This window comes from Coenobita brevimanus, chromosome 46 (genome assembly GCF_032717465.1).
Source record: "Coenobita brevimanus isolate Jiangsu-jjx chromosome 46, ASM3271746v2, whole genome shotgun sequence".
Taxonomy (NCBI): Eukaryota; Metazoa; Arthropoda; class Malacostraca; order Decapoda; family Coenobitidae; genus Coenobita; species Coenobita brevimanus.
Genome location: NC_136999.1, coordinates 471749 through 485499, shown reverse-complemented (window position 1 = coordinate 485499; position 13751 = coordinate 471749). Strand labels below are relative to the sequence as shown.

General features: G+C 41.3%; 1 protein-coding gene across 1 annotated transcript in view; it reads right to left on the bottom strand.

Moving 5' to 3' along the window:
* Hipk (Homeodomain interacting protein kinase) overlaps nucleotides 1-13407 on the bottom strand; it is a 35738-nt gene extending 22331 nt beyond the window's left edge. The window contains exons 1-8 of the mRNA XM_080271395.1: nucleotides 13192-13407; nucleotides 7971-8202; nucleotides 7556-7674; nucleotides 3638-3832; nucleotides 2996-3169; nucleotides 2293-2511; nucleotides 1363-1641; nucleotides 425-544 (exon numbers count right to left, since the gene is read on the bottom strand). Coding sequence (XP_080127521.1) covers nucleotides 425-544; nucleotides 1363-1641; nucleotides 2293-2511; nucleotides 2996-3169; nucleotides 3638-3832; nucleotides 7556-7674; nucleotides 7971-8202; nucleotides 13192-13407 — 1554 coding nt within the window. The remainder of the gene's footprint in view (nucleotides 1-424; nucleotides 545-1362; nucleotides 1642-2292; nucleotides 2512-2995; nucleotides 3170-3637; nucleotides 3833-7555; nucleotides 7675-7970; nucleotides 8203-13191) is intronic.
* Between the last annotated feature and the right edge of the window lie 344 nt (nucleotides 13408-13751).

Below are 13751 nucleotides of genomic sequence, written 5' to 3'. Positions count from 1 at the left end.
TACAACATCTCCCACGGGAGTCCGTTTCTAAAGTCACGTGAGAGGGCTTCAAGTACCATCATAAACAACATGGGACTCAAAACTGACCCCTGATGCACACCAACGTTCATGGAAAACTCATCACTCAAATCTCCATTTACTCTTACCTGGGTGCGAGCACCCACATACATAGCCATAACCACCCTAACCAGCCACTCTTCCAAGCCAAGCTTTCTCATTGCCCACCACCTCTATAGGGACTCTGTCAACAAGTCCATAACCACAACAAGTCCATAACATGTATACATGCCACCCGATGGCTACAGACGTTTTTTAGTAGCACGTACATATGCCACCCGATGTGAAAGGGTTTAGCCTCCACAAAGGGTAGGTGGACTCAATATCTCTGTACATAAATTTGGTGGTCTTGGATACAGATTCTCACCTTGAGCCTCCAGAAAGGGTAGGTGGACTCATTATCTCTGTAGAAAAATTTGGTGGTCTTGGTGGCATTGTTGAGCATGTGTTCTGCTGGGATCCCCTGCGTCTGGCTGATGTACCGGATCTGGCCAAGAAAATACTTGCATTACATTCCATTCCTTCATCATTGCCATCATCGTCGTCACCATCCAATCTTTCATCACTGTCATCATTATTCAATTTTTCATCACTGTCAACACTATTCAGTCCTTCATCATTATCACCATTATATTCAATCCCTCACTATCATCATAAAATCTATGGTGATCATCATCATTCAATCTCTCATCATCATCAACTAATCCTTCACCATCATCATCAATCCCTTGATGTCATCATCCAATTCTCTTTATGCCTCATCAAAAGCAAAGGAATCCATGTCTAAGATATTCAGTTCCAACATTTAAGGCAAGTGACCAGACACTCTCCATGTTGCTTTATGTGGGAAAAAAAAAAAAAAAAAAAAAAAAAAAAAAAAAAAAAAAACTCCCTTGGATGTTGTAAACCATTCTGATAGTGCTGGCAGCACTGCTAAGCATACATTCTTCTAGGATCCCTTGTTAGTACAGTAATGGATAAAAGCTTACCTACTGTAGTCCATATTTACTTCATACTTAGGGCATACATCACTTTCCACCTTGATGCATCATCAAAGAAAGTCAGCCAGAGAAACAAATCAAGTTCCTCTCAGCTTAGGAATATTAGCCACCAAAGGAAAGTACAATGACGATTATTCCATAAAATGGTTCAGATCCTTTCTAAAACATACACCTGATTATACTCTTTAAGACAAAAAATACACTGGCTATCCCAGGAAAAGCAGTAAACCCCAAACACTGCTCAGATATAAACCAAACTGGAGGAACTTAACTCATTAGACAACCAGATATTATAAATATTCACCTGGTCATACTCTGAAGACCCTGGATACAAAGGCCAGCCCAGGAAGAGCTCAGCAATGACGCACCCCAGGGACCACATGTCGATAGCTTCAGAAAACGGAAGCCCTAGGACAATCTCAGGGGCTCGGTAGTAGCGTGACTGTAGGTAGGTATTGCAAACAGCCTTGGAGACATGAGAGGCACTGCCAAAGTCTATCACCTTCACACGATATGGTTGTCTTACGGGGTCCACCAACATTATGTTCTCAGGCTTCAGGTCAGCATGGATGAGACCAAGTTGCTGTCACAGGAAGACAGACATGTAAATTAAATGGTACAGAACAAGGCAAAAGGCAGAGATACAATGAACGAAGATACAATGACATGAAAATAACTTTGTTTCTTAACCTGTCCACTCTCCACATGCATTCCTCAATAACTCCACTTCCACTGTTCTTACTCCTGACTTTCCATTTTCATGCCACACCAAAGTCTCACACCTTTATGATAATGTTAACACTAAAACTCCTTCTTCCAAAGCCTCCCCCCAGCTGCCAAACTCAAATTTCTGTTTCATATCAAGGTCTAGTACCAGCCAGTTTCCCTCACTACCCTTCTTTCTACTTCCTTTGCAGTATGAATGATCCTCCTTGGTTAGTCAAACCAACCCTCAAATGTGATTACTACCCGCCATCAACTTCACTGAAAGCAATTAGGGATCTTCGTTGTTCATGTTGTTGCAGCTCCACTATCAAATGAAGTGTGAACCTAGTGGACTGCAGGGTTAAAATGTCTTTCTGTTGAGGGACTTTCGTATAACTAGACAGTCGAGCTGCATGGTTATAGCAGTGGTACCACATGAAGGTGTCCCTCTCCACCACCAAAGGATTTCTGTCAGAATAAAATGAAGACTGCAGTCAATGTCTCCTTTATTCTCCTCAAATGAACTTACTTTTAGTTTAAGAAGGGCTGTCAGGACCTGCTGAAGGATAGGTCTAATAAATTTGAGGGGCAGTGGAGAGAATTTGTTCTGCTTGAGGAAGTCGTAGAGATTCTGTTCAAGCATCTCAAAGACCAGGCAGGTGTGGTTCTTGTGTTGGAAACATTCAAATGCTCGAACAAAGTTATAGTCATCAGCACTCTCCTGACTGAGCCGCGTGAGGATGCCAACCTAAACGAAGAAAAACATCATTATATTATTACCAGTCTATCCATTACATATCTGTCAGTCTATTTATCTATGTAACACTCAAATGCTCAGACAAAGTTACAACTGTCGACACTCTTTTGGTTCAGTCATGTAAAGATGCCAACCTACACCAAGAAAAACATTACTTGGACTGTGTATGACAGTATAGTGCAATAACCATATGTGTTACCTCAATCTGTCCCTGTTTGGTGTAGATGGTGTGTTTATTAAAGATATTAAGGGCACAGAGTAAAGTATGGGAGTATGTAATTTGGAATGGACTGGAAGGAAGAGAAATGCGATTAAGTTACCACTGTCTCTCCCTGGCATGGGATGGTAGGTTTTTAGGGATCTTGATGTTAAGGGTGACAAAGAATGCGTTGATGTGCACAAGAACTGTGGCTAACTGTAGCTGTAATTTGGAGTGGACTGTAGACATGAGACAAAAACGGGACACATGCATTACCTCAATCTGCCCCTGCCTGGCATAGGATGGGTGGTTTTTAAGGATCTTGATGGCCACAATGTCGTTGGTGCCCTTCTTCCAGCACTTGACCACCTGGCCAAATGTGCCACGGCCCAGGAACTCCAGCACCTCATACTGGGCCGTGAGTGAGTACAGGACTTCATGCTGCACAAGCTGTAGGGGAAAAATAAGAAAAGATCATCATCACCATCATCCTACCCACCTTCCTCATCCTGAGATGCAGGAAGAAAAAGAATAAAGTTCATGGCATACCTCCTAAACTGTAACAAAAAACCATGAAAGACAAGACCAATGTGTATAATGCCCAGCCTTCTAAACAGCAATAATACCCAACAAGAATAAAGATCAAGTATAATAAAATGCCTCCTAAACTGCAATAATGCCAAAAAGGACATAGTCAATAATCCCCATCTACAGTAGAAGGCTTCCTACCACTGCCCTTGCTGGCACTGATTTGGCTGCCACCCAGAGCCACCTTGCCTGTGTAGTGTCAGGTCCTTACATACTACGTCATAACCCGCTTGTTAATTACCATCTGCAGCAAAGTCATCTGAACACCACCTAGGTACACTCAGTTTGTGTTACGTCATGTCATACTGTTGTGTTATGTTCTACACCCACCTGATAATCGCCGTCTGCAGCAGATGAGTTCCCCCCATTGCCCTTGGTGGCATTGTTTTGGCCGCCACCCAGGGCCACCTTGCCGTGGGCCACCGTCTTGGCTGCTGGGGCTGGGGCTCCACCTGGGGCCCCCACCTTTCCGTTTTCTACACCTGAGCTGCCTCCACTGTGACCATTGTGGTCAAAGCACTTACGCTGAAACACAGCAACTCGATTTTTACACAGGTCAAGAAAATGTTACAGAGCCCAGGAATGTCTTTCTCATTATTTTCTTGCAATCTCCTAATGAGTTTATACATAAATTATACTCATTGAACTGGAGGGATTAAATACAGCCTCAATAAATGCCATTAATACAAGATGTTTTAACTAAGTTTAGTGAAATTTTTGGGCAGCAGGAAGAATAAAAAAATGGACATCACCTCGAGTGGTTAACAAGATAACTATACTGTACTCCATGCCAGCCAATTTATCTGTTGATTCACATGTTCTCCCACCAGTAACCTCTAAATGGCTACAGTAATGATCCATCCATCCATCCATCATCCAATCCTACGTTGCCCCATGAGGAGCGTAGAAGCCCGGGGCTAGGCAAGTTCGTCCTGTCATTTAAGATGAGAGTAACCAGCCTCACACATCCCTCAGTGGTATTACATGAGCAATAACTCCAATCGCCCTTGGGATATAAACCTTCACTGGCTCAATCCAATTGGAGCGCCGTAATTACCCACTAAACCACCAGATGCCATAATTTGGTTATAAGGTTACCAACCAGCATAGTAAATGGTTTCCTGGTGTACAGGAAACCATTCAGCTTGTCACTGAGTGTTGAGTCACCTACAGGCAGAAGGAAGAGGAAAGAATGAAGGACAGAAAGACAAAAGAGGGAGTCTAAAGTCACCCGCAGGAAGAAGGATATGGAAAGAATGAAGTAGAGAAAGACAGAAGAGGAAGGAAGGAATGGAGGGAACATACTAATGAAATTATGAGTTTCATATTTATATATAAATTTCACACTGACCTGATGGTGGCTTGAGAAGATGTGGCTCTACAGCTAAGCTGGCTAGCACTGATTTTAATACAGTAATCTACTTGGCTATGGCTGTTATTGTTCAAGGACAAGCACTAAAACAGTGTTAACAGTCTGAAAAGACATCAATACTATAACATTAAATGTGAATGAGCTTAACCTTTTTAATAATTATCGTAGCGGTGCAAAAGTCACCTGCTCGTTACTGGACGACGCAGGCTGCGTCAAACCTAATCTCACCTGCTCGTTACTGGACAACGCAAGCTGCGACAAACAAAATCGCCCCTTGATGAAAAGAAAAAGCATAACAAATTTGCACATAATTTATATTCACCAAACGTTTTTATCAACACCATAAGCAAGTACAACTATTCAAGATTACATGAATAAAAAATCAGGCATATAGAGGCATAAATAAATGGGGAAAAAATAATTTAGCAACAAGTTTCGCTGTGCGAAACATCACTCCCGCACTGCACCACGACTGTAAGATAATTTCTTTTTGCGGAACGTAAAAACGACCCGAACTGTCCTACAGCAAATGTTTATATACAGTAAACATTCATTATACGATGCCTCTTTGTACGATATTTCGCTTATACAATGTCAAAATTGTAGTACTCTATGCCCACTATACAATGGGAACGATTTGCAACAACGATGGATCATCCGCGGCTCAGTGAACAGCGAATGTGCAAACGCAACAAAAACGTCCTCACACTGTCGGCATTAGACCACACACACTTGTCCACAGGTTCAGCCTCATTAGCTAGCCCTGCCCAGCCAGGCAGTTCTGACATTGATGAGTGAGGGCTGTGAGTCCCTGTGACTGTGAGGCCGAGTCGGGACAATTCGCCGTCAGGACGATTCCCCATCATTTATTTACGTACCAGTTTATTTAGCAAGTACACTAGTTTTTTAATTATGTAAGTTATAAAAGTGATGGTGGTTTATTGTTTATATAGTAAATGTAAAATATGGCATCAAATCAAGGGCATTAAATGAAAAATAATAATATATTGAAACGTGAATAAGCTGATTTATGATCGATCCTTCATCTTAGCATAAGGCTACATACAAGACATTGGCATTTATATAAATGCCTAATTACTTTAAGTGAATGATCGACATACTTTGGAATTATACAAATAGTCTTCATGTTACGTCGATATAAATGTTTTGGGATATTTCGTCATCAAGTCAATTCGCCATCACAACAATAACAAGACAATTCGCCATCGGGACTTTTCGTCGTCAGGATGATTCCCCATCGTTTATTTTCATATCAGTTTATTTAGAAAGTACACTAGTTTTTTAGTACTGTACTTGTACCTCTTCAAAGTCGTTTTAAAATATACCCAGGATGTTGTAGTACCAATGGAAATTAATGAAAACAGCTGTGGGTGATGCTAGAACATAATTCAAAGTCAACTACCGTAAGGTAGAAACAAGTTAAATATTGTCTAAAAGTGCAACTTACAAATGATATCCAAAGCCAATGCTATTGAATGAAAATAGACTTTGATAGATCCCCCTGAGAATTAGTTATTAAAGTATCAGTTAATCAGTAATAAGTATATTTATAGAATGACGGGGAATTGTCCTGACGGGGAACGTCCATATTATGACGGCGAATTGTCGACTTCATGGCGAATTGTCTAGGAACCACATAAACAACCGTTGCTTGCTTCAGTAAAGGTAAGATCTACTGTATACTGTAGTTTTCATGCTTTTTTCTCTTTATTCACTATTAATGTGTTACTTTAAATGTTTAAACATAAGGATATTTCACGTATGTGAGTGCTAAGGTGTGTGTATGTGAGAGTTCAGGCACGTCTGGGAACGTATCCCCATTGACTCCATGTTATAATGGGATTGCTATACGATGGATTGCTTTACGATGGGGTTTTCAGGAACGGAACCCCATCGTATAATGAGGGTTTACTGTACCATAATGTAGCTAATGAAATTTCCTAAAACTCTTTCTCAGTAACAACTTCAATAAAACATATATTTCTATGAGAAAACATGAAAGAAAGAAAAAACATCATAAATTAGAACATAATTTACATTCACCAAACATTTTTATCAACACCATAAGCAAGTACAGTACAGCTATTCGAGATTACGAGGAAAAAAAAAATCACGGAGATAGAAGCAAAACTAAGGGTATGAGGATAAAATGTTTAAGAAGGACCGTGAGTGCGGAAACGGGGGGTTCTCCCAGCACTCGGCCAAGGTCGAGCCGGCCCACATCCCGGGTACTTGCCCGCGGTTGGACGCAGCCTGCTTCATCCAGTAGCGAGAGGGTTAACTTAGACTTTCATTAGCTAAACTCTGTCATGGTTACTCCTGGTACCACTGGTAAACTGTAGAGAACTGCTGTTGATACCTTATCTAAAAATGTGGATCTAGCAGTGTTCCTGAGTGTTACTACTAATGTACTGTAAATAACTTGGTGAGGTACCTTTTGTGGAGCACTTTTGATACAGATGTAACAGTTATGTACCAATAAATACAGATTACTAACACGAGAGTTACTACTGATGCGTTGTAAATAACTTGACTGCGTACCTTTGCGAATCAATTTTTATATCATCATTTCATCAATGATCATCCAATCCTACCTTCCCCCATGAGAAGCATAGGAGCCTGGGGCTAGGCAAGTTGGTCCTGACATTTAAGATGAGAGTGACCAGCCTCACTCATCCCAGAGTGGTATTACGTGAGCAATAAACTCCTATCACTCCTTGGATAAAAACCTTCACTGGCTCAATCCGATTGGAGCATTGTACTTACCCACTAAACCACCAGGCACCATTTTTTATATGGATCTACAAGCACACAAATGTTACTACTGGTGTACTGTAAATAATTTGACTGCATACCTTTGTGGAGCACTTTTGATATGGATCTAGGAGTTTGATAGTAGATGCACGCTGCTGCTGTTGCATGGGCTGGTGATGTTGATGCTGTTGGTGTTGGTAGCTGAGGCCAGACCCACCGGCTATCAGAGTATATCATCATCAGCATCTTCCTCCTCTTGCTCCCACTCCTCATCATCATCATCATCATAATAACACTGTTTTGGAACAATCTCAACCTTTATACAAATTCAATAAGCAAAGATCTGTGAGGCTTGTTTTAATACCACTATCAAAATCCTGACCTCTTCTTTCACTCTTACATAAACCTAGAGTTCAATACATGTGAAATCTCATTACTACTGTAACCACACACACACACACACACACACACTCTTTCTTCCCTCTCCCTCCCTCTCTCTCTCTCTCTTGCACTTACCTCTGGCTGAGTGGTGATGATGGTGATGGTGGTGGTGATGGTGGTGGGCTGATGAAGATGATGATGATGATGCTGTGCTATTACTGCTAATCTTGTGAGTCTGTTGATGCTGCCCATGCTGCTGCTGTGGCTGTGCTAGCTGATCCTGGGAGTGCTGTGGTGGTGGTGGTTGTGGTGGTGGAGCTTGCTTGGTCTGGCTCAGAGTCACGCCATCGCTGTACACTGTACCACCCTGTAACAGGTAGCATACAGTTAGTAACACATACCAGTAACACTCACAACACAACACACAACATCCATCTGATACACAACACTCAGTCAAGTCATCGCTGTAAACCGTACTAGCCTGAAAAATGTACAGCCGAATTCATTACACATACACTGCAACACATAACACTATTTCATATATAACCCAGTCATGCAAAGGCTGTCTGCTGCACCAGCCAGCAACACATAGCACTCATTCATTGTAACCTGTAACAGATCACACTCATTTCATAAAACTCACATAACAGTGTCATGCCATCACTATACAATGTACAGTACCAGCATAAATACATAACAATCAACATTCTATCATCATTATACAGTAAACTCTCAAATACCCACCGGCGCAATATCTGGTCTAACGCAATATCCAGTGCAGTTATCTTGGCTCTCTTAATGCAAAATCCAACTGAATTATGCAACATCCGGCATCAAAATGGGGGCATAACGAGGAGTCCAGCGCAATATCCAGTGTTTAAGCAGCTCAATCGGCTCGTGCACACCAGCCAACCAGAATCCACTGTAGGCATGGCTTTTCTGACGTGCCACGAATACCACCACATTCTCATTCTTGCACGTGGATATCATTTAGTCAAGACGTGCCTGTGTGCTCTCCGCTCTTCTGACCGTGTGGTCACAAAACCCTGGTGCTCTGACTACCTCTGTAGCATCCTATGTCTGAGCTACTGTACTGTATTGTATTGCAAAGCTAATAGCTGTCAGTGCTCATGTCCAAGTGCTCTACTGTGTTTGTTAAACCAGCCCTGTGCTGTATTGTATGCTGTACTATTTATGAGTGCAAACCTCCCACTGCTGTTTCTCCCCATCAATGCCAACACTTAGTGAGTACATACAATAGTACATCATGTACAATACTGTATTACTGTAGCTACTGTATCATTACCATTTTTATATGCTTAGTTTCCATCTTTTACCCGTGGTAAAGTTTTCAGGATAGAGGGTCGAGACAGACAGGATCCCAATATCCAGCTCAAAGCTGAATATTGAACCCGATGTACAATATCCAGCGTTCAAGTTACTCGGTGCAGGGCTTGGGTGGTTTACAATGGATAATTGGGAGTTTACTGTAATGTACTCTGTTGTTGCTGTTCATCAATCCCAGCCTGTCCAGCCAAGCAGACACATCAACCGCTGGAAACCAACAGTCCCTGCAGGGCCGTTCCATGCAGTGAACTGATTTTCCCTTGCAGATGACAGTGCCTCACCACAGCTGGAATCCTGGCTCCACTTCACTAGCACAACCTCCAGACACAGGTTCATAATAGATGAAGCTACCTGTACCAACAGAGTCATGCCACCACCATACCCTGTACTACAGTCACGGAGCGTGACTCTGTGTTTGTTGTTATCACGCCCTGGCAATTTACCAATCAAAAGTGTGTCTGATTTTGTGTATATGAGATGCATGATTCGTATATAATAACATATGCATATAATATATTCGTGCACAACAATGATTCGTGTATAATGATATGAAATCGGACGCACTTATGAATGGTAAGTTGCCAGGGTACGATAATGACAACCTCAGAGTTGTGCGCCACGACTACAGTCTACAGCACATACCCAGTAATACACAATCAATAACTAACACCCTAAGTCTCACCATCATTATCCACCATACCACTCTGAATATAACACCCATTTAACACACAATGATTTGTCTATTTGTTGTACAGTGAACACTACCCGCTATAAACTGCACAAGCCATTTCTTGATTTACTGAAAGACTGACTACAGTCTTTATACAGCTGAGCCATTCCTACAAAACAATTTATCTAAGTAAAGGTCTGTTTGTACAGCCGAGCCACAAGAAAGCAATCGACCGATATACAGGTATAAAGATCAGCCACCCCTACCAAGCAATACATCAAGACTATCTATGCAACTGAGCTGCCAATATACAATTTATTTGATTACAGGAATCATACAGCCAATCCACCACTACCCAGAAATCCATTACAGAACTCTAGTTTGCTCACCTTCACTTGGAGATTTTCATCGCTTTGCAGCTTACTTCCTAAAGATAAGGGCAGGACAACACAAAACTACAGTTCCACATCCATTCCATTAAAACCTTTTAGTCTTTAGCATTAAATTAAAATGTTAATCTAGGCTAATGTTAAAGCTCAGCATCCAAGGCAGGGGGATGGCAATTTTGGGCTAGGATAACCTCTGAGACTGGGAGCTTTTTTTCACTAGTTTTTGCCATCTCCTGACACTTTTACTCAGCTTAGGGTAGACTTTTTAACTGGACAGCTTAGATATACAATAAACCCTCAATCTGCATGTCCCAAATAGTCAGGTCTCGTTATACGACAGTTCATTAGGCTACGCAATAAATCACTACAACAAAGAACAAAAAGTATGGCTAATTTTCGGAATAAAAATGCCAAAATTATAGCGAATTCACTAGAACAATTCATCCCAGTCACCTGACTGTGCCAAGATGGTCACCATGTGTTTATATTCACTGTGATCATTTGCATTTTGTTCCATTTTGTGCGTGTAAGGCCACTGAAACACCATTCCTAGTGCCAAATAACAGTGCAAGCACTTAGCGAAGTGCGATGTGTAATATTTGTATGTGTGAAATATTGAAACTTGAGACTAAATAGTGTCTTTTATTTATTTATTTTTTTTTTATGATAAGGCAATCACAGGCCCCCCCACCCTAGCCCCGATGAACCCATGTTATAAAGACCTCTTTATACAATACTTTGTTATGCAATGGTGTTTCATGACGTAACCCCATCGCACAGCAAGGCAAGATTGTATGCACTATACACATTTTGTGTTGAAAGACGATCCCTGACATCCCTCAGTATAGGCGAGGGGGGGGGGTATGCATGGCCTCTATCCTTGGCCATCCCCCCCCCCTTCAAAGTTACAGTTAAACTACAATACGTAGACAGATGGTCACCCCACAGAATAAAGAAAACACTACCAGTATGTGTACTCTCTCTCTCTTTCACACACACACACACAAACACAAATGTTTGTTTAATTTCGCATACTGAAATAATAGCCACCGGCTGCCAGGCTCACTCAAAACACACACACACACACACACACACACACACACACAATAAGGAATACATTACAAGAACGAGACCTCAAACATTTCTGTATCTTGCGGCTGCTGGTAGTGACAAAGGGTAGAGAAAAGAATGACAGCTGGAAAAAAAGGAACGGGAAGGAGAGAGAGAGGGTGAGAATGTGACTCGAACAGGAAGGAATATTGATAATTAGCCTCGAAAGTATTGAATGTAACTGACAACAGGACGGGCTGAGTGATATTTACATTCACCTGGAACCACCTAATTTATAATGTAATGTCTAGATTTCCTGCCAATCATTTCACTGCTATATATTAGCAGCTGTCAAGAGGCTGACATTGGCAGTAATGCATTTCCCTAGGTAGGCCACCCCAGCCCACCCCTATCAGTTCACTGTCATCTTCCAAGGTGAAGGTACATCTGTTTGCTCCTGCTAACTTCCGCCGCTTTTTACCCCCATGCAAAGGGCCCTGTGACCTTTACCCCCTACTAAACCACGTGTGGAAAGAGGTAAAGGGCTGACAATTGAAAGAGAGTGACTACGATCTTTCTGTTGAGTAAAACAATGCAAGTGGAATTGTAAATAATGTATAAACAGCAAGTGAATGCAATGAATGTACAGTAAATATAAGTAAACAGTGGAAAATAGTTTTATAAGTTACTTCAAGTGACAGTGCATAACACAGTGTAAATAAAATAGAAATGTAAATAAAGTAAATAAAATAGAGAATGTAAATAGAAATGTAAATGAGTAGTATTATAAGAATACCAGTATATATATACTAGGAGTAATGAAAGTGAAAGTTTCACTCTAGCATGTATGAATACTATGAGTTATGAGAGTGAAGGTGAAAGTGACATTCACTCTCAATGTTAGTATACAGGACGAGAAAGTGAATGCTACGTATTTTACTGAAAGAAATTGAATGCCTACAGTGACAATAAACTACTATTACTGAAGGAAACTTATGGATAACGACTGTAGATATATATAAGTGTTATATAGTAATAGAAATATAAACTGTGAGTGTCTTTATGAATAATAAATGACAACACCAGCGGCAAATTAGCGCAAGTGGGAAGGTCATACGCCCTCGTAATTTTCATTGCTTTCACAGTTTTTTTTTTTTTTTTTGAATATGGATTCTAAACTATTTGAGAATCATAGAATAGTGTTTCTAGTGATAATATCAGGCTGTAGTAATCATATTACGGGTTGCCGGGAAGTGTAAAGTGGAGACTTCGTTACCCAGCTTCAGAGGTCTCCACAAGTCCTACGGTACTCAACAAAGGCTCAACAAACACCCCAGGAGAAAGCTGAAGGTATGTGCCATAAGCATATGTGATTTTAATATTCTAGGACTAATAACTGATTTTTGGAAAATATTTTTAGAGAGTCTGTCGGAGCACGAATATGCCCGCGGGTGCTGCAAGAAAAAGCAAATCAAGCCTGCGGTTAAAGGGTTAAGGCAAGGGTAACCTGCCTTTCTCACCCCGTGTGGCATTATGTGACTGATAAACAGCACCTCTTGGCTGTAAACTCTAACGAACCCATTTCAGCTGAAGCATCTTAACCCCTTTAAGACCACCTTGAGTCATCTGGTTATAAGGCTACCATCCAAGATATTAAATGGTGTCCTGGAGGACAGGAAATCATTTGGCTTGTCACTCAAGTCATGTCTCACCTGAAGGCAGCCCTAGCTATGTCAAGTGAGTGGATATTGGATTCTCTCCCTTAACATTAAAAAATACATATATACTACTACATGAGGACTTCTTTGGCAGAAGGGCAACCTAACCACTGTGTCCAATGACTGGGTCACCTTCTGCCACCAAACACCTCATATATCAGTACAGTAAATCCATGCATTACCTGATGAGAGAGAGGTTTGGCAGGTAGAGTGTGGGACTGGGCTGGCAAAGCTGAGGCAGTCACAGTGTAATTGGAGGCAGTGTTGTTGCTGTTGCTGTAACCACTGCCAGTCTGATCCAACTTTCGCTTCCTCTGCAGACACTGTCCAGAAGTGGCAGGGGCATGCAAGACTGCACTGGGCTCACCTCCCGCCGGAGAGATGAACATGTCATGCATTCCCTGCAACACACCAACACCCACCATGGTTACTGGTTAGATCACAATGCCACACACAAGCAATGACAGTCTAAAGACTCTAAACCACATTATTTTAACATCAAGGTCAATCTTGTAACTCCAATATACCTGTAATTTAACAACACACATCAAGGTTACAGATTAGATCACAATGCCACATACAATGATACTCTACACTAATTTTACCATTAGTTCCATACTGGTTAGAGCGCAATGCCACATACAAGAAAAGATATTCCAAAGTACAAATTACCATTATAACTCACATACACCAACACTTGAATTTTTAAAACACCAACACACAGTTAATATTACGGTACTGG